Consider the following 22685-nt stretch of genomic DNA (forward strand, 5'->3'; position numbering starts at 1 on the left):
GTCCTTGCTATAGACTTATTGATCATAAGACTACCCTTTGGAATATGCTCTTGCATGATGTTGGAGATGACTTTCTGGACTGCTCACTGAATGAACTATTTTCACAGTACTGGATATAACGTGACAGTAAACTTGAATAGGACAATGTGCAGTCCAATGGAGTTGGTATGTATGAATCATTACTTCGCTGTTGATGACATTGGATCCTGTGGGGATACTAGCAGGAGCTTGGTGATCTCCCCAATCAAAGAAGGGGCTTTACCAGAGAAAGGATTGGTTGTAATGTTCAATGTTGATGATTTTATTTGATCAGCTAGATTGTGTATTCTTGGAATGTAAGGATTCAGAAGTCTTTATAGACTTTGATGCTGGTGTCCTTTCAAGGATTATAAACAGTCAAATTATGTTGGAGCATTCAGTTAAAGGAGCATTTGTGTACTGTGTCCTTTGCACTTCACAATGTTGTTAAGCACTACTCAATTAACCCTCTCCACACCCCACCCTGAAAGCAGTCAATGAAGTGGGATAAGTGCAAACTGTGAGTCAAGCTGATGGAGCACTTTAGTGTTCTTGATACTGTGTTGGAATCTCTGGGTAAAGTATTGGGAACAAGAATGTTACAGTCATCAACATGCTGAAGATCAGTGATATTCATATTCATGTGGAGTTATATTCTGAACTGAATAATAAATTTCTAGAGGGAAGTGGTCTTTACAAGGACAAGAATGAATGTTGGGAATATGAAGATCAAGGTTGGGGCAATAACACAGTCTCAGTTAAACCCAATTTGGACAACAAATGTATTTGTCTCCATGCCATTGCAATAGTCATATGATGTTGAAAGATCCTTGTAATCTTCATACATTTTATACAATCTGCCCAGAACCTTTCACAGGTCATTTGACAGGAAATAAATATTATGTTGGTTGTTCCTTTGACTGAAACTACAAAGAACTTCTAGCAGGATTCTCAAACCAACTGTAGAAATCAGTTTTGAAAAAAACAGATGAGATAGCCGCTTGCAGGAATAATGAGCCATTGATAATTTTGACTCCATGTCTTATCTCCTATTTTAAAGATGATAAATCCTTCAAATGAGATCTTTCTTCCAAGTAATATAAGAAGGAAAGAACTTGGACTCGATTTGGATGGAACACAAAAAAGATTTATTATGATAGCCTTAGCTGCAGCAAAAAAATGTATTTGTCAACCTGGAAATCAGAAGATAGCCTGAGATTACAGCAATGGTACATAGAAATGAATAAATGTATTCCATTTGAAAAAAAAACATATAATTTAAGAAATTACATCACAGTATTTGAACAAATTTTGGAACAGTACATGAAACACAACAGAGAAGTCCTACCGTGGACCTTCACCACCTAAAATGACAGAATAAGAAGAAGACGAAATGAACTGACCCAGTGTGTTAAAGTAGATGACACAATTTTCGTTTGTTTTCATTGTGTGATGACATTGTTTAATGGGATTAATGTATCATATATGTTGAACATTGAGGGGGTGGGAAGGAGGGAGGGAAGGGAGGTGGGAAATGACACTGGGTATATTCAAGAGGGAAAGGTTTATGTGTATTTTGGTCAATATGGTTCAAAGTGTGAAAAATTTAAAAAAAATAAAAAAAATGTTCTTAAGACTGAGATCAAGGAAAAATTTATAGAGGTAGTGTACCATTTTGTCTCTTCCTAGGCTTCAACTGGTATGCCCTTCAGTTTTGTAGTCTTGCTTGTATCCCTGCATCAAGGGAAGAGTTGGGGAGTGGTCAGCGAGATATTTTTTTTAACCTGTTATTTGGATTTGTCACCGATGATTCAAGGGACAATATTGTCTAAAATTACTTCAGCCATCTGGCTTTGATGGATTTGATTTCCTTGAGGAGGATCAACCCACCTTGGGCTCTGAGAGATGTAAGACTACAGAAATCTGGTCCAAATTGCCCTTGTAGCCTGAAAAAAGCTTCTCACATCGAGTTAATTAGCTGAATGCTATATCTCTTTTGACGTGTTTTGGCACCATTTTCATTTAGTGCTATGGATCTTGCTTTGCCTGTCAGCCTTGAGTTTCTAGCACACAATGCTATCTTGTGACATGTGATGGATGGGCTTTTCTCTTCAAGCCTTATGGACCTTGACTGTCAGTTTCATTGTCATCAAATCACTTGGCAGTGACAAATGTGTTACTGATGGACTCACCATATACAGAGAGAGAAAGAGTGATAGTTTTTAAACCCTTCTAGAGGTTTTTATTGTCGTTTGTTGTAAAGATTGGAGGTTCTGCCCAATGACCCTCAAATCAGCATATCTGTATTTTTGAGTTTTATCCATTCAGGTTTGCAGTGCTTCTAATTCCTTAAGATTTTTTGAATATTCATTTTGGATCTATTAAGGTAATGATCTGACGAGCAATTATTGTATGCCCATCATGGTGTGAACATCTTTCCCATCTTAAGCTCCCTGACAAGAATGTTCTGTGATTAGTGTGAGGAAATTTTTGAGGTAATTTTCACTGTCTAAATATGGTCTTTGCAATGAAGAGGCAATCTTTGCACAGAGGCAGTATGCCACTGAAGGTGACTTTTCTGACACCCTCTTTCCAAATTATATTATTTAAGTTATTCAAGTCATTGGTGAGACCACACTTAGAAGGTTATGTGCAGCTCTGGGTACCGAGCAGTAGGATAGATATCAATAAGATTGAAAGAGTACAGAGAAGATTTGCTAAAAAGTTGCCAGGTCTTCAGGAGTTGTGTTATTGGACAAGATTAAACAGATTAGGACTATACTCCTTGGAACAAAGAAGAAAAAGGGGAGAATTGATAGAGGTATTCATATATACAAATAAATGGGAAAGAATCCGATGGTTAGTGTGAGCAGTTCCTTTGGTTGTTCAGCATTCTCACTGCACATAAGTGGAGCAGTTCCCACATCACGTCCCGCACCAGCCACTCCAGCTCTGACAGCCCGTGCCAGCCACCCCCCCCCCCCCCACAGTGTGGGGACCGACATGGGGCTGTGGGGAGAGAGTGGGACAGTGAGATCAGTGTGGGGACTGACATGGAGCTGTGGGAAGAGAGTGGGCCAGTGGGATCAGTGTGGGGATCGACACAGGGCTGTGGGGAGAGAGTGGGGAAGTGGGATCAGTATGGGGACAGCCCACGCCAGCCGCCCCAGCGCTGACAGCCCACGCTGGCTGGCCCACGGTGGGGGACCGACACAGAGCTGTGGGGAGAGAGTGAGGCAGTGGGATCAGTGTGGGGACCGACACGGGGCTATGGGGAGAGAGTGGGGAAGCGGGATCAGTATGGAGATACCCCGCGTCGGCTGCTCCTGCCCTGACGTCCCACGTTGGGGTCAGGGGCAGCAGGGAGGGGAGATGTCAGGCGCTCGCCAGCTGATTATCATCCCCTTAGCAGCCACTTTCAGGTGGCTGCATTCTGGTGCTCTGGCGATTATCCCTCCTGGAGGAAGTTTACAAAGTTCGCCTCGCATGTGCCTCCTGCACTTTCAAGTGGCCTCCTGACAGCCGCATATGGGCATAATATATGGGTCTACATCAGGGGAAGTACTTCAATCAATCAATTCCCTCTTTAAGCTTTTATGTTATTGGAAAAATGCAGGTAAGTTTGTAGAATCTTATAGCATGATCAAGTATTTGGAGGCCTGAACCAAAAGTTGTTAATTATATGCATTATTTAAATCTCCAGTAGGTTTAATTAATAGCTTTGGAAAACGGAACTATTTTTAATAAAGCATATGAAATTCAATTTGAGGACTTCTTTTGGTTTCCAAAGTTTTGTCCTGAGATAAAATGGAATGGAAGACTTTCATTCCAAATGGTACAGAGTAGCAATGCGGGATTTGAATTGGGATATTATTTATCTCCAGAGGAAATAAAAAGACATATATAGTGTATATTTTATAACAGTGACAAAGTTTTGGATGAGCAGAATCCATCAGATGGCTATCATTCACTGCATATTACTGCAATCCTGTTGACTACATTAGATGATAAAATAAATGAAAATAAATTATAGGGCAGCAACTATGCCCAATAGTGGGATGCTCTAAAACAGGGATGGCCAACCTTTTAATATTTAATTTAGACGTACAGCACCATATCAGGCCATTTCGGTCCACAAGTAAATAGCTGGGGTGTAGATTAATTGGGCGGCACAGACTTATGGCCCGAAATGGCCTGCTACGGTGCTGTATGTCTAAATTAAAAATCAAAAGGTTGGCCAACCCTGGTCTAAAATAACACTAAAGTGATTTAATGGCAATAAAAATGTATCCCACGTCCCTGCAGCTACTAGTTCAGATTCAGAGGATGGCTTTAACCTGCAGTGGTACATATGATGAATTTGTTATGTTCATTATTAGTTATGCTTTATAGTTAAGGTCACAATGTTCCTTGTGTGTGTTTCCTTCTCATTACTTTTGTTCTACAAACTGTCACTAATCCTCTGTGATTCAGACTTTTCATTAGCAAATGTAAGTAATTACATGTGATAAATAAGCTTCCTGCGTGGTTCTAAGTTACATTTATAATTATAGTCACTCGTGTTATCGAATGCAATTGGAACTTCATTCCATTCATCCAGATTCCCCACTGCATTCAACTGCCTCTATTCTGTCGTATGCTCTCATATTTTTGACCTTGCATGGACCCTTTGCAACACGCTTCAATATATTTGAATATTTCATTAAAATGTCAAAAATACAGGATTAGTAAGTTAGCCTGAGCTATCTCTGCCACTGCATTGCAAAATATTTATACATATTTATTCAAAATATTCACATGTCTATAATTTGTGCGTGCGTGCGTGCGTGCGTGCGTGCGTGCGTGCGTGCGTGCGTGCGTGCGTGCGGCATAGGCTGGAATAATGCTGTTTTGTCTGGTTGCATGCATACAGTCAGATGATAATATACTTGAACTTTCTGCTTCCTGCTTGACCTCAGCAACCTATAGCTCCCCTGCATTCCAGAAGAGTTGTGGAATCATAGAAACATGCACCACAGAAGCAGGCCTTTAGCCCATTGAGCCCACGCCAACCATCAAATGCAACACCTTTTAAAATTCTCTCCATATTCTCATCATCTCCCACCAGATTCTTCTGTTTACTTTAGCATTCAGGATCATTTGGATTGGCTGATTAATCTACCAACCCCATAATTTAGGTCTTTTTAATGGATTGTTAGAGGAAACTTAATCACCTAGATGCAATCCACAAGGAAGTACAAATTCCACATGGAAACCATTGCAGGTCAGAATGGAACCCTGCTCCCTGGTGCTGCGAGACAACGGCTTTACTAACTGAAATTTGGTCTTTTGTGGGGCAACATATCATAGTTCAAATATTCAGATTATAACAATCGTACAACATTACTATTAAAAAAAATAGTCAAGAAGTAAAACAGTGTCCATTTAAAATGCCAAAAATCTATTTGAATCAGCTTGATTACAAATCAAGACCAATATCCAGAGCAGAGCAGCATAGAGAGGATCCTGCTCATTTCACACTTTTTTTTTTCCATTTCCAGTTCTAAACTCTTATCAGAATGATTACCCTTGCAAAAGTTATTTTGCCAACTCCAAACAACATTTTATATGTTCTAATGAAATCACCGCTCTTTTATTTTTAATTTTTTTTTAAATTTTTCACACTATGAACCAGACTAAGCAAAATACACACAAACATTTCCCTCTTGAACATACACAGTGTCATCTTTGTTGGGACTCTTTCTTTCAGACTTTTCTTGGAAGGCACCTCCTCATGCCATGCATCACATCTTACTGAATCTTTGCTGCAGTTTCCCTTGGGCATTAATTTTCCATTAACTCTTCAAATACTTGTTCAGCAAAGCTTAATTTGGCCACCACTTGGCTTTGGACCTCATCACCCTTGGTCCAAACATGGGTAAAAGTCCTGAATTCCAGAGGTGGGATGAGAATTATTACCCTTCATCTCAGTCTGCACGGAGTCATTTACTGCATCTACTGCTCTCCTGATGTGCCATTCACTACATCAAGGAGACTGGATGCAGACTGGAAGATTGCTACGTTGAGCATCTTCAATCCGTCCGCTGCAACAGAAAGGACTTTTCAGTGGCCAACCCTCTTAATTCAATTCACAATTATCACACTGACATATCTGTCCATGGTGTCTTGTCCTGTTAAATTGAGGCCACGTGCAAATTAGAAGAACAAGGTCTTTTATTCCATTTTGGCAATCTCCATTCAATTTCCAAAATTTCAGCCATGGGGATGTGTTGCACTGCAAGAGAGAGACAGATTTCAAACATAACAAATAGTGGGCTAAAGGTTTTGTATTCAAATGCATGCAGCATGAGAAATAAAGTGGATTACACCGGCAGGTATGATGTTGTGATCATTGGGAACTGAATGTCCAAGGATACACAGTGTATCAAAAGGATACGCATGTATGCAGAGGGGGTGGTGGACCTCTGTTGGTAAGAAACAACATTAAATCATTAGAAAGAGGTGACACAGCATCAGAAGATATAGAATCATTACAAGTTGAGTTAAGAGATATGACAGGTAAAAAGATGCTATTGGCTGTTATATACAGACCTCCAAATAGTAGTGGGTGGGGATGTGGACAACAAATTGCAAAAGCAGATAGAAAAGACATATTAGAGGCCAATTTTATGGTTGTCATGGGGGATTTTAGCATGCAAGTTGATTGGGAAAACCAGGTTGGGACTGGATCTCGAGAGAATTTGTAGAAAGCCAACGAGATGTTTTTTTAGAGAAGCTTGTTGATAAGCTCACAAAGGGATTGGGTGTTGTGTAATGCACCAGAAGTAATAGGAGAGCTTAGAGTAAAGGAACCATTAGGGGGCCAGTAATCACAATATGATTGAGTTCAATCTGAGTTTTAACAGGGAGAAAATAAAATTGGATGTGTCGTTATATCAGTGGAATAACAGGAATTACAGTTCATGAGAGTAGAAATGGCCAAAGTAGATTGCAAGGAGGTGCTAGTAGGGAAGATGGCAGAGCAGGAATAGAGTTTCAGCAAGAAATAGGAATATTGCAAAATAAATACATAGCAGAAAAGATGGAAAAAAGTCAAAACTGTGGCTGACTAATGAAGTCAAAGCCAACATGAAAGCAAAAGAGAGGGCAAGCAAGGAGGAAAAAATTAGTGGGAAGATGGACGATTGGGAAGTTTTTAAGAACTTACAGAGGGTAACTAAAAAAAACTCAAAAGGAGAAAAGAAATGAATGAAAGTCGGCTTGCAAACAATGTCAAACATGCTACAAAAAGCTTCTTCAAGTATAGAAAGAATAAAAGAGAGATGAGAATAGAATCAGGACCACTGGAAAATTATGCTGGAGAAATAATAATGGGAGACAAGGAGATGGCAGAAGAACTAAATGAGAATTTTGCATCAGCCTCCAATGTAGAAGACACGAGCAGTGTGCCATATGTCATAGGGTATTAGGGAAGGGAAGTGAGTGCAGTTACTATTTCAAGGGAGAAGGTGCCGAGAAAGCTGGATGATCTAAGGGCTGACAAGTCTCCCAGACTAGATGGATAGTACCCTCAGGTCCTCAAAGAAGAAGCAGTAGATATTGTGGAGGCACTGGCAATGATCTTTCAGGAATTCATTAGATTCACGCATAGTCCCAGAGGTCTGGAAAATCACAAATGTCAGCCCACTATTCAAGAAGGGAGGAAGGCAGCAGAAAGAAAATGATTGGCCGGTTAGCCTGATGTCAGCGGTTGGGAAGATATTGGAATCGATTGTCAAGGATGAGATTACAGAATACAGAAAGATAGGCCAAATTCAGCATGGTTTCCTTGAGGAGAAATATTGCTTGACCAACCTATTAGAATTCTTTGTGGAAGTGTCATGAAGGCTGGATAAGGGAGATGCAGTGGATGTTGTGTATTTTAATTTTCTGAAGGCATTTGACAAGATGGGAACCCATGGTATAACAGGAAGCATACTAGCATGGTTGGAGCATTGGCTGACTGGCAGGAAACAGAGAGTTGGAAAACAAGGATCATATTCTGATTGGGTGCCAGTGCAAGTAGTGTTCCACAGGGGTCAGTGTTGTGGCCACTTCTTTTTATGGTGTTCATTAATGATTTGGCATTGTGGCCAAGTTTGTGGATGATATGAAGGAGCAGCTAGTGTAGAGGAAGCACAAACACAAAGGCTGAAGATGGACTTAAATTTGGAGAATGGTCATAGAAGTGGCAAATGAAATATATTGTCAGAAAGTGTATGGTCATATATTTTGATACAAAAAAAATAAACAGGAAATCTTATTAAAATGGATATGCAGGATAGCCTGAAGGTAAACTTGCATACTGAGAGATTGATGAAGAAGGCAGGTGCGATGTTGGCATTCATTTCAAGAGGAATAGAATATAAGAGCAGGGATGTGATGATGAGACTTTATAGGACACTGATTAGGTCTCACGATGTATTGTGAGCAGCTTTGGGCTCCTCATTTAAGAAAAGGTGCTGAAGTTGGAAAGGGTTCAAAGGAGGTCCACAAGGATGATTCTGGGAATGAAAGGGTTATCATATGAGGAGTGTTTGAAAGCTCTTGGCCTGTACTCATTGGAATTTTGCAAATGAAGGGGATCTCATTTAAACATTTTGAATATTGAAGGGCATGGACAGAGAAGATGTAGAAAGGTTGATTCCCCAGTAGGAAAGTCTAGGACAAGATGGCACAACTTCAGTATTTTTTAAAAATATTTTATTTATTAGAAAACTAAGTAATAGCCACAATTACAAAGTTAAAATACAAAATCTAACAAGAACTAAAAAGAATCCTAAAAATAAACCTAACCACCCCAACCCCCCCCATCTATCCCTCCCTTTAACCTAATTCAACCCCCCTACTCCATGAAAAAAGAGAAATTAAGAAAAGAAATAAGGAGAATAACTTCAATCATTCATTCACTATACAATGCGGAGATCCAGATGCACTCACAACCAGTTTCAGATTTTCAAATGAGAATCATCCAAATATGGGCTCCAGATCTTTTAAAATATATAACATTGATCTCTTAAATTATGTTATCTTCTCCATTGGTAGACATCAACTTCAGGATTAATGGAATTCAACTAGGAGCTGAAATGCATCGGAATCTCTTCAGCCAGAGGGTGATAAATCTGTGGGTTTTGTTCCCACAGGCAATTGTGGAGGCCGGGACATTGGGTATATTTTAGCCTATTTCTGCTCTTCTGTCTTATGGTCAGACATCATTAACATTAACCTCCGATTTCCATTTACCCCTCCCCTGTGCCTCTTCCTTTCCCTTTCTCTAGTTCCCCACCACTTAATTTATCAGATATTTTTCTTCCATCCTTTCACTTTTATCCATCTATGATATTTCACCTGTTATCCTGTGTTCCTCCCTTGCCCTTTTCTTCCTCATCTCCTCCCTTCCTCCCCCTTCCCCCACCTTTTTATTTAGGCACCTCCTTGTTTTTGCTTATAACTGACTAAGGGGTCAGGCCTGAAGTATTGATTACATTTTTCTTGCCATAGATGCTGTGTGACCTGCTGAGTTTCACCAATGCATTTGTGTATTGCAAATGAGCCATTATGTTTTATTATTACCCCTCATTTCACAAAATTACTTTTGAAAAGGGAAGGGGAATAACATGGTACCTGATCCAAATGAAAGCTGCAAGAGCATTACTTAGATGTGAATTCAACCAAACCTCTGACCTCGCCAATGTGCAGATCATTGATTTTCCATTCATATGAAATGGGAAGTCATGATTTTTACACCATCCTGAAAAGGAATTCAATCAAGCAGTCATTCTGTGATTGATTTGGGCTTTTCATCTGCTTTCTCATTTTTTTATTGCTTCAAACTCCACTTTCATTTCCAATTTTCCTGTGGAAATCCCTCCAGACAATCCCCACAACCTTATACCCCCCCACCCCATCACTTACTCATCCCATTCAACCTATCTAAGAAGAAAAAAAAGATAAAAATAGGAGAGATGCATGAAGGCCTTGGAAGTTACAGACAAGCTTGATGTCTATTCAGTCTTTTCCCACCTCTATCTATAGGCAGTAGAGAATATTGTTTACTTGGCAGCTGACAAGGTTGATCTCCCAATTCGAAACTCAATTCCTTCAGACTCAATAGTACATTCTGTTTTCTGAGTATCTTATGGCAGATTCATGCTTTATTAGTACCTGCATCAGAAATACCTTGCTTTTAATGCATTTATTAAATCAGGTATGCCAGAGAGATCAGAAATGATTATAGACTTTAGGTTCTACGCAGCAAGCTGTCACCAATCATAACCTTGGGTACAGCCAATGAGGAAAGTAAACTATATACTATTCTTTTGCATGCAATAATCTATTGCCTTTTTGTGCCACTAGATTTAAATTGTTCTCATATATTTGAATTCTACATTTATACGATTTTTTTTATCTCAACACTCATCCAGTTCTGCACGAGGTTTCTCATTCAATGGCCTTATGAAGATAGCAGAAAAATAGTACGCTTTTTATCTTATTAAGGCCACATCAACAGTACTAGACATTAGGCTGGTTATGAAACAGAATTGCTACCATCTTATTGATCACTAATCTGGGATTTATTATGAGGACAGTATAGGATTCCATATGTATCCATGCTTTTGTATTCTGTAACTGATGATAACAAAGTAATCTGCTGAAGTTATTCATAAGAGTTTATAAAGTGCAAAGGTATTTGGTTAAATTAATATTTTATCCAAACATTAAAAGTAGCTGCTTAGTTAGACTTACCCTTGAACTTTTTTGAATTGTGTATGGTCCATGTCTGAAAAATCAAAGCTGATAATGTTATAACATGGGAAGCAGAGCATTTGAAAGAAAAGAGAGCAAAACAAGTAATCATTGCTTAGAAATGAGACGGCAGGTATTCTTGGAGTGCTAATTGGTGCTGTGGAAAGCAAATTTTAAAAAAACCTGTAGAATTAGGACAACTTTGCTTTACGAACTAGTTTAATGATTTTCTTTCTTTTAAAACCCTATTTCACAGAGAGCAAAAGTAAAACACGAAAATCTGCAGACACCCTGGTTAAAGTAAAAACACAAAATGCTGGAGAAACTCAGCAGGTCAACCAATGTCCTTTATATAGCAAAGGTAAAAAATACATAACTGACGTTTCAGGATACCTTGATAAAGGGCTCAAGCTTGAATCGTCAGTAATGTATTTTTACCTTTGCTAAATAAAGGACAGCGTTTGACCTGCTGAGTTTCACTGTGAGCAACAGCTTGCTAGTAGTAGCTGAAGAAAAACAACTTTTTGTGGCTAAAATAAGGTTGGAAATGGAGGTGGAGGTCAGGGGTTGATTTAAGAAGATTAATGACAGATGCATCTCCAACTGGAGACCTGCTGACTGGTAATACCAATGTTTTTGTCTAATAAAAATTCCTGGGATAATCTTTTGCACATAAAAGTGGCATCGCCATGTTGAGAAGAGGTAAAGAAAATTGTGAATGGTTCATCATATCTAGTTAGATGTATTTGCTTTATTGTTGAATTCTTCACAACAGGAATAGGTCACGATATTTTAATGAGTTTTGTTGTTAAGTTATCTACTGATATTTTAGACTTATCTGGGAAAAAAAAATGTGTTAGATTGAAGAGACTGAAAGAGCCAACTCCAATTTCCAATGGATGTAGTTCCCATTGGAATAGATGCAAGCACTTGAATAGGGACAAACATTTCTTTTTAGTTATCTTTCTTCTTTCTTTGGCTTGGCTTCGCGGACGAAGATTTATGGAGGGGTATGTCCACGTCTGCTGCAGGCTCGTTGGTGACTGACAAGTACGATGCGGGACAGGCAGACACGGTTGCAGCAGTTGCAAGGGAAAATTGGTTGGTTGGGGTTGGGTGTGGGGTTTTTCCTCCTTTGTCTTATGTCAGTGAGGTGGGCTCTGCGGTCTTCTTCAAAGGAGGTTGTTATAGTCTAAGCATAAACTACAAATGCAACAGGTTGTTATTTTAAGCATACATAGTCCTTAATTAATCAGACTATTCATAATATCAATAATGACAAGGCTGAGAGGAAGTATAAGCTAGAATGGGGAAAGATTGAGGGATTGAAAAAGGAAGAAGAAGGGGAAAATGCTATTTATGTATTTCAAGTTTTAAAGGAATACTTTTCCAATCTAGGGTTATTTAACTTTTTACTGGAAAATTTATTTTCAATAATTGGAACACTACATTATAAAGACTGTGTTTCCTTGAAATTACTTGGCATTATTCTGCAGTGGGTTCTGTATATGTTTGCCTCACAGATAATATCCTCTGATGGTTCAGTGCACTCTAATGGAGAATCGGTTAGATGCTATTTTTACAAATTTAGCAACTGAACAGTGCTTTTCTTGCCCTTAGTTGTTCTGATATTGAACTATTAATAACTGGAAGCAGTCTTGTTGTTTTATTACACCAACATCCTCCCTCTACCACCAGTGTACCATGACTGTGGTGTCTGTCCTAAATCTACTCCCCTGAATCTTCAGGCCAAGTTCTAGTCTCACCTTCCAGTGAAAACAATCGATCTGCTTCTATCTTACCTTTTCCTTTCATAATTTTATATGTCCCTCAAAGATCCCCCCCCCCCTCCAATTCATCTTAACTCCAATAAATATAGTTCCAGACTACTCTATAGTTCCTCAGAAGCTCACCCCTTCATTTAATGGAATCAAGCTGGTGAAGATCCTCCATAGTACCTTCAAAGCTGGTATATCCTTTCTCAAGTACGGAAACAAGAGCTGCATTCAGTATTCTGGGTGTAGGCCCACAAGTTCCTGCACCAGAAATTCCCTGCTTTTTAGCTCAGTTCCTCTAGGAATGAAAACCAGGGAACAGCCATGGTTTAATAAAGTGTCAAGTGGAGATGACACTGCTGTCCTTACTAAAATTTAAATTTAAAAAACATTATTGCTCATAGTTTAGACAAAGCTATGATTTATAAGCCTGAATGCAGCAATAATTGGCAGTTTAGATTGCATTCAGAAAGACTATTGATAGGTCAATGAATGAGTTAAAGTAGGGATCCATGGAGAATGGTGATGATGGCAGGCAAACAAACAGAAATAAAAACTGTAGCAAATGGTATTTGTCCAAATATTTATTTGTTCAATCCAAATCAAGCCAAGTCCATTGACCTTGGCTTGGAGAGCCTGAGATAAACTAGTAATTTCAGTGTTATATATATGCAACAGAATATTACATTTTCATTATAGTGGCAGCACCCTGGCCATGAATCTTTTTATTGATTTTTTTTCCACTTAAAGGATTCAATAGGCTACTGTGAACGTTGTTGAAATACTTTATCACAAATCTTGAGAAGGGCAAATCCAACAATAGAAGTGCAGCACTTTAGTTGTTGATTGAACTGTAAGAGTGCATCTGTTTTTAAATGTCATACTGCTTCCAATATAAAACAGAAAAATGCAACATTGAAGGAAACTCTTTCCCATCAAGAAGAAGACAATAACAGAAGTCTCTGAAGGAATTAAGTGAATAAATTAAAATCCTTGGGGTTTATGGTTTTTTCAAGTGTTTTTGTGTGAACACATTGATGCTTTGAGAGAATTAAATCTTAAAGTGAACTCTTCAGAAGTTCAACTATTGAAGGATAATATTTATTTCGTGATTAATAATGTGGTATAATTTTGACGTGTTGTTCTTTATACTTTATTCTCCCTGCTACTTGACACAATCTTTTTTTAGTCACTCACTTACAACAATCACTTGCTTTGGTTTTGCAGATATGTATTTGAAATGAACCAAGAGGAAAATATGTTTAAAGTTAAACCTGTGCACATACTTGCAGTACAAAAAACTTTAACAACATAAAAATGCAGGCTAAATTGTAGATATACTCACTAATAAGTATAATCCCAGCAATGGATAGTATTCTTTTTCCCAATTCTTGTCTGTAATAAAAAATTGTCGGAAAAACGTTTGAATTTATTTTAATAAAATTATTGCCAGTAAGGTCCACTGAATATATTTCACATGAAATTAATACAATTACAATAGTTTTGATATTCTAAAGGCACTCACTTTTACTGTCACTTATTAAAATACTATTATGAGCCCTGGGAACCCTTTCAGTTAGAATTGTTAATCCTGATGAAATAGAATAGCTAAACACTCAAATTAGTGGACATCAAATATCCTGAAACTGCAGGAATGGAATCGGTTGTAGGCTTGGTTGGAGACACTAAGTACTAGAAACTCAATTAATATATGGAGGTCTTGCTTCATAATGTTTTTTTTTAGCAATGGTTGATCTATAGCTCCACACTGCTTCCTGTGAGGATATGTCAAGGATACGTACCAACAGCAAGGAAAGAAATGGTAGCAACACTTTATTTCTCTATTGAAAGATCAAAGGTCAATATTGAAAGATGACCAGCTGTTGGAGTTCTGAATTTTGCACTCACCCTTTGGGTGATCTTAGACTCTCTCCCATGCTTTGATGGAACATCCTTTAGTAACTTCATTTCAAATGCCATGCAGCAGGATGTTTATAATTTCTTAAAATGTTTATAGGAACATAGGAAGTAGGAACAGGAGTAGGCCAAAAATGGTCCATCAAGCCTGCTCTGCCATTCAATAAGATCATGGCTGATCTAATTTATGACGTAACTCCACCTACCTGCCTTCTCCCATTATCTCCTAATTCCTCTATCATGTAAAAATTTATCGAACCGAATCCAAATGATATCTTGGAAGCAGTGTTTTGAGTTTCATAGATCAAAAGGGGAAAATGTTGGAAAAACACATGAATGGGGATGAAACTTTATGTTAAAAAGGGGGTCTTTTATTCAGAGAGGATCCCCAAAATTAATTATGTGTAGTTTTTTTTTCTATTTACCAATAAATTGGATGAAGAGTAAAGGGAATTGTTCTAAAGCAGTAGAGCAAAGAAGGTAATGATACATCGTTAATGAACCGCACACACAAGTTGAAAACTGATTTGCCTGTTTTCTGTTAACAAATTTAATTTACATCACATTTTCATCATTTTTTTTGTTTTAATCATTGATCATCTGAGTGATTGTGACAATTTGTCCAACCTTGTCTTGCAACAGACCAAAGGATAAAGATTAGCTGCCAGCCTGTGTTTTCCTGATTATGTGAATAATTAATCTTAGAGCACTGTATTAAAGTATGAAATCATATTAGCAAACTACAATAGAATTGTTACACATTATGAGTTAAATAGAACTCATGTAAATTTCAAATCAGTCAATTGCTATCTATTTTCAGCAAAGCTAATAATAAACCGCGTAAATGTGTTCAAGCATGCAGTCAAGCTAAAGTGTTTTTCAATATTATACCAATATTTATCATGACCTTGTCTTTTACGATGTTTAACGTTACAAGTATGTTTAATAGAGCTCGTGAAAAGCATTGACAATCAGTGTACGGATTATGATTAGTAAATCAGTAGAGTATTAGTTTACCAGTCCCTTGTGTGTCATTGAGCTAAATAATTGAGCAGATAATCAAATAATGCAGAAATATTAATATCCAAAATTGTTTGAGTCTCCAGATCCCCAGTGCAATTATTTTTCCTTTGAATAAATTATCTTAACAGATGACATTAATGACTTTCACTTAAAATTCTTTGGAAAGAAATGCTTTGAATGAAATTTGCCTTCCAGAAATTTCAAAAACATGCATCCAATTGGTCCCACATTTAACACAGTCAAAATGTTACTATATCAAGTGATTGGTGATCAAATAATTCATTGAATTTGCCTTCATTCTTTCTGTTCAGTTATTTTTGAAAACAAACATTATTCTTGTCATCAAAATCCTACAAATTATTCCCAATAAACATGCACATACCTGCCTTTAATCATGTACCTTTTAGCATGGTTCAAGATTCAAGATTCAATTTATTGAATAAATTGAATAAATTATTATTACAATAATTGTAATAATTATTGTAATAAAGCAGTGTCTTATTACATGAAATCTCCTTTTGCCTGCTGCAAAGGCAGACAGATCCACCAACAGGAATTGCCTAAGTGCCTCTTACTGTCAGACTTGCAGTCAGAGAGAGAGAAGCAAAAGAGAGTTCCCCCTGAGTCACCTAGTGTCTCTAGATTCACCTCCAGCACTTCTGCAGCCCCCAGCCACACAGAGTCCAGTCCAAACCATTGGCAACCCGAGCTCCAGATCTGAATCTCCAACACATTCAGGGACCCTCTAATGCCCTTGGTTCCCCTTCGCATCACAATTCCGATAACTGGTACCCCTCCAAGCAGTTTGAGCTAGTCTCCAGCAGCATGGCACAAATCTCCCGACAGCAGTCTCCAGCAGCCCACAGCTTCCATGGGTTCCTCATCTCGAGTCGCCATCAGTCCACCACATGCACTGATGTCTCAGCCGCAGAGCCCCCTCACTGGTTCACCGCTGTGGTCACCATTCCCACTGGTTGTCTCCTCCTCTTAACCCTCTCGGTGCGTAATATTCCCGTCCTCTGATGCCCTGTTCTAGTCCTCTGCTTCCCTGGAGTCTGCAGCCCCTCGTGGCTATTGCTGATTAGTAGGCATCTTGGGCACAGACCAGCGGTCATGGGATCTCAATTAAAGCTACCGCCATCTCTCTCATTGGACCATTCAAAGCCCATGCAAAGCCAACCGCAGTAGACTGGGTAACTGGACCCCATGGGAGCGCTGCATCTCCACTCCCTCACTCTCCATGGGTCTGAGCTAGTGGCTCCAGCAGCGCTGCTATCTCCATACATTAAAAGTTAAAGACCATTCTACCTATCTTGGGGTTAAAATTACCAAAACATTTAAAGATCTATATAAATTTAACTTTCTTCCTTTGATAGATTATGTGAAACAATCTCTTTCAAAATGGTCTCCATTCGCTTTATCTTTAAAAGTTTGTATTAATGCTAATAAAATGATAACCTTGCCTTTATTTTTGCATTTAGTTTAAGCATTTATTGGAGCAGCTCTTCCTTTTACACTTTCTAAGATTAGCAGATATATCTTGAACCCAATACTTAAACATAATGACTGATTTGGTTTCAATTTTGCAAGTTGAAAAATTTTACCTAGTGCCATTTCTCTTAATTATTTTTTTCAACTGTTCAAGCCTTTTTGGAAAGTTAAAGGAATCATTTCTTTATCAGATTTCTTTATAGATGGTAGTTTAATGTCTTTTGAACAATTATTTAATAAATATAATATACCTGTCACATGTTTTTAGATACTTTCAAATTAGAAATTTTCAGAATACTTTACTGCCTAACTTTCCAACTTCGTACCAACTGAATTTAGTTGATACTTTTTTTTCTATTTGAACCCTTCTTGTAAGGGTTTAATAGGTAACATTTATTAAGATTGCAATCAAATTCTAATGACAAAATTTAAAAGGGGCTGGGAAAAAGAACTTCAGTTACATCTTCCAAAGGAATTATTGGAGAAGATATTTAGATTGGCTAATGCCTCTTCAATATGCTCTCATAATTCTTTTGATTCAGTTTAAAGTGGTACACTTTTCTCTTTGATGATTACATTTTATTAATAAATTCTCACGATAGGCTGCCCAGTCTTTATTTCTTTGAAATGATTTGAGGAGTCTTACAAAAAAAAATTGCAAGTGATCATATGTTGAAAGACAAATTGGCCCATATTTTTTCTAATGTTAGTCCTATTTGTGATAGATGTAAATCAGAATGGCTTCCTAACTTATATGTTCTGGTCATGTCTTATGTTGGAGTATTGGATAGATATTTTTAAGACTTTGTCAGCTCTACTGGATATCAGTTTTTGGAATTATACTTCCAGAAGGGGCATGAGTTCCCACTTCCACATATCGGGTTTTAGCCTTTTCAACATTGTTGGCCAGAAGATTGATCTTATTTAAATGGAAAGATTCTAATCCACCTATTTTGACTCAGTAGCTTTCTCAAAGTGTGTTATGTTTAAATTTAGAGAAAGTTGGGATTCATATATTTGATACTTCTGTTAAATTTGAAGAGACTTGGTGACCTTTTAGAAATTGCTTATACATGTCTTAGTTGATATAATTATTTTCCCTTCTGGACAATATTTTATTTCTTTTCTCTTTCATGATTAAATTTTATTAATAAATTCTCACAATAGGCTGCCCAGTCTTTATTTCTTTTCTTTAATAAGATTAGGTGGGGTTTTAATATAATTTTTTTTTGAAGATTTCAGTTTGAGGAGATGAGAACATATTCGTTGATTGTGGTGTAATGCGATATGTAATATCATATGATGTCATGTAGTGATATTTTTTCCATTTTTGATTATGTACTCCTATTCTCCTCATGTATTATTTACCTATAATATGATTTAAAAAAAGATTGTAAAAGAAAATCCTACAGTTAAATTCCATTTATCTATTATTTATTCTCTCAATATTAAGCAACATTTAGAAACTATTAAACATTCTGTTGTGTGTATATATATACATATATATATATATATATATATATATATGATATTTTAATCATAGGAAAACATTTTAAAAAAATCTGCCTCCCAAATTAATCTTTGCCAATTAAACATTTTACTTAAATAAATTTCCTTACATAAGAAATGTGCATTTTGTAAGTAAGATATGTGTATGATTTGTTTGGAATATATTTTGACAAGTAGCTGGGTAGTTAGTTGCTGACTCTTTGAAATGTATGATTTTAAAATCTTGTAGAGTTTATTCAACATTTAATATAATTGTTATTATTAACCTTGTTACAAATGCTTCGTTATCTGACCAAGAGATACAACATAACTATGACTAAAGAATGAATCCATTCCAAGCCCAAGTAATGTTTTCATCATTTTTATGTAGCCATATTTCTTTAACATTATATGAATAATTTAAATAAATTATTAATAAAGATATATTCATTTATATGGAGAAAGAAATTAGAATAAATCTGATTCTTTATCATTTTCATTTTCTTCGCTGAAAGCTTTGTTAATTACTTTGCAGAAACTTCACTCACGGATTGTAGATCTTTCATCAGGAGACCTCTTCTCCAATGCAGAGTGGAATAGACATCCAATCAAGTCAAAAAGTACAGATACTCAAATACAAGTAGGTTCTTTTCTTGGAATGTTTATCATCCTGTGAAGTAAATGTCCTGGTCTTCTATCAAAGCTCTTTGATTTAGCTGAAAAAATAATGCCCACCCTTCAAAACATTAAAACAGAGGACTGTATTAAAAGGCACTTTCAATGCTCCACTCAAAAAATGTTTTTTAAAAATTTCAGTACCATGTTCCCAATTGTAGAATGAGCAGAAGGTGTCACATTGTAGGAAAAGGAATAAAACTTAAGTTATTTCCCCAAGATATTTTTCTGTATTTGATATTGATTATATCTCAATCTCTCTGGGAAAAAAAATTGGCAGGAGCTTTTTATTAATGTCCATGTAGCACTTTACTCATCATATATTTATGATATTATGTATGGACTTAAAAATTTATGTACTCTGCAATTTTTCAGACAGTATTTTCTTTCAGAAAAGGCTTTGGTTTTATATTTGTACAAACAAAACCAATTTGTTAAAATGCATATGTGGAGAGAAGTGTTGGTTTGTCAAAAATGTTCAAAATAATATTTTTTCATTAAAATTGGTCCCGAAGATTTTAGAATGTTCATATAATGGTTGATCATATGTAATCTATTTAGGATAAAAAGTAAATATAACAAACTACAATTTTAAAATAAACAAAATGCATTTTTAAACAACTATTTTTATGTTGTGCATTCTAAATGGATAAATAAACCCGCTTGGCAGCTGTTATCCTTGAGATGAAAAAGACATTTCTAGCCTACAGCACAAATGCTATTTGGCCAGAGATCTTCCAGTGGCCAGCAAGGTACTGGCTTCTATTGGGCAGCCACTAACCAATTGATCAGAGAGATCTGATATAGCTAAGGAGATCCCGATAATGTTAGGTTCCACCCGCAAATTTTATTCTGTGCTACTTGTACTTTTTTATTATCTAAAATATTAATTATAATCCAACAATAACTGATGAGAAAATTAAGGAGTTGTTAATTGATGGTTCTAAGCCTGTAAAAGTTAAAGTGTATGATTAACTTAAAGAAAAAACAAAGATACAAATGTGATTGTTTGCACTAACCTCAACATTATTTGAACTAAATTTCAGAATCAGGGTTCCATCTATATTCATGATTATTTTATGTGTTCAGTGAAAATTTCTCAGGATGTTTTCCCACTCCGTAATTCTTGCATTCTTTGAAAGTAAAATAAAACAAAATGTAAAAAGGAATTACTGTTTTCATTGAAGCTGAGTTCAGTTCAACCAAGCTGAAATCTCATCTACAGAGGTATGATTGCTATCCTATTGCTGAGGGAGAAAATAAAGTTCCAATCTGTCCTGTAGCCAAGATGGTGCAGTTGTTGCTAAGTGCCATGATGATGAATGGTAGTGGTGTACAAAAGCTATTTTATGCAAAAAATTGAGTTAACCATATAACCATTTACGGAGCGGAAACAGGCCATGTTGGCCTTTCGAGTCCGCACCCGTTCACTGATTTTGTGTTAGATGATAAACCCAAATAACTTCTGTAAAAATACCAGATTTATTTCATTTTTACACAGTTTATATCAGGTTTGTATTTTCTGCAAGTTATAAATGAGTAATTTTTAATAGTACATATAATTTTTTAAATAATTGGAATTAATTTGAGCATAAGTTTATGAATTTCAAAATAAGCAAAAGTTATGAGTGAAATTCCACAAATAATTCACAAGAACCATCCACTGAATGAAATGTAATTTTATTTACCTCTGCATTTTGAGAATTTTTATTATTTAAGCAAATCCAAAGCCATTGCTTTGAAATCCATCGGAATCATAAATTCTTGAACATGGAAATTGTTCCACATAATTTTGTTTTTAGTATTAATACAATGTTGGTGCTCAACACTAACACCTTTGGTGAAAGTCTAATGAAAAACAAGAATTTCAGTTGTAAGTTTCACAGAAGACCATTGTCTGTTCCCCTTGTCTAATCACACACTGAACTTGCCACTGTCAGAGTGACTGATGTTTGTAAGATCTTGCATTTGATTCAAGCAACACAGTGTGTCCAACCTCTGCAGGCAGCTTTCAAGGGGACAGCTTTCAAAGAACATAACTATTTCAGTAGTAGGGGGCTGTTGTCAATGGATAGCACATTGATAACAGTTGGTTTCAACAGTAGATGTCAGAAGAAGTAGGATAGGAACAGGGATCCAGTACTTTGTTTATGTTGACCACAGTATCTCCTTGGGATCACACCCAGTGTTTCTGAGAGAACATCATTCCTCTGTGAGGACATGAATTCAAAAGTTTATTCTATAAATGTCTGTAATTTGCAATGCATAAAATGCCAATTCCCCTTTGCTTGCTAATGTGGATCGAAAGAAAAGTTGATGACTACTCCTTGAGTATGGAATTTGAGTGATTTTCCTCATGTAGCAGTGAGCAGCAAACTTTAAGATCTGTTAGAAACCAGAAGCAGCCAGAAATAATCCTGAGGTTAGGAAGACGATGTCAAACATGACCTGCACTCCTTGGGCAAATCTGTCAAGGCTTACGTGTGAGATAGTATTTGAGGTCATATGAGGTCAGACATCTCCCTGAAGACAAAGAATAACATTTGATTGCAGTCCTCTTGAATAACTATTTTCAGGGGAAACTGGCTTCATGAAATCTGGCTATTTGTGAATAGATAAGCCCTGTTTCTCCCACAAGTGACCTTGGAATTATGACTACACATGAATTTTGCTATTTGAAATGATTTGAGGAGTCTTACAAAAAAATTGCAAGTGAGAATGAAAACTCCACTGTTATGGACCCTTGAATATTTTAGGACCAGGGACAGGACTGAACCTATAGGTTAAAGAAAGGATTGTGCACTGCTGGAAAGCACTGAAGTAACATTGGGAAAAACTGACAGCTGCGTGTGAAGCATGGAAACAGTGCTGAAAAAGCTGACAGTTGTCAATAGCGCAAGAGCCATGTGCTGGAAGCCAGTGGGCTCATGGAGAGCGGGCCCGCTGCTGTCAACCTTTCTCCACCAATACGCAGTTGAAGAGGTCCATGCACTGAGTTTTTGAATGGGTTGGCAACTGATCAGTCAATCAGACTGTCAGTGTGCTCACCCAGTAGTTTCAGTGGGAGAAAGAAGACTGAGCTACTTTGTCTACAAGTACTACCACTGTTGTCCTGACAGCAGTTTGCGCCACTCTGATACCCAGAGTGTGTGTGTATCTGACCTGGGCTTCCCCAGTCACCTTCTAAGAGGAGGACTTTGTGTGTCAGGAATCACTTGATGACCCAAGACAGGGTACTTATAGGGGAAGACTTGTGTGACAGAAGGTCACTTGTTAATCCTAAAGTGGGCTTCGGCGTCATGAAGCTCGTGTAGTGACTAAGAGGACACTGGGTGAAAATTCCTGTGTGAAGAAATCAAAGGTGGTTGTTGCCACATTCAAAACCCAGGAAAGTCATAAATCTGCAGATATCACAGAAATCCGTCTCCACATCCAACTAAAAAACCAGCGTGCAACCAAACTAAGAATCCCAAGCCTGGAGACTAGACTCTGCAAGCTGTTCCTTTTTGACTG

The 22685-nt window shown here is 37.2% G+C and overlaps 1 protein-coding gene across 7 annotated transcripts in view; it reads left to right on the plus strand.

The window, feature by feature from the left end:
- nckap5l (NCK-associated protein 5-like) overlaps positions 1-22685 on the plus strand; it is a 538388-nt gene that overhangs the window by 387188 nt on the left and 128515 nt on the right. For all 7 annotated transcript variants that reach the window (XM_069935206.1, XM_069935209.1, XM_069935208.1 and 4 more), the window contains one exon: positions 19033-19137. In XM_069935206.1, coding sequence (XP_069791307.1) covers positions 19033-19137 — 105 coding nt within the window. The remainder of the gene's footprint in view (positions 1-19032; positions 19138-22685) is intronic.

This window comes from Narcine bancroftii, chromosome 4, assembly GCF_036971445.1.
Source record: "Narcine bancroftii isolate sNarBan1 chromosome 4, sNarBan1.hap1, whole genome shotgun sequence".
In the NCBI taxonomy this organism is placed as follows: domain Eukaryota; kingdom Metazoa; phylum Chordata; class Chondrichthyes; order Torpediniformes; family Narcinidae; genus Narcine; species Narcine bancroftii.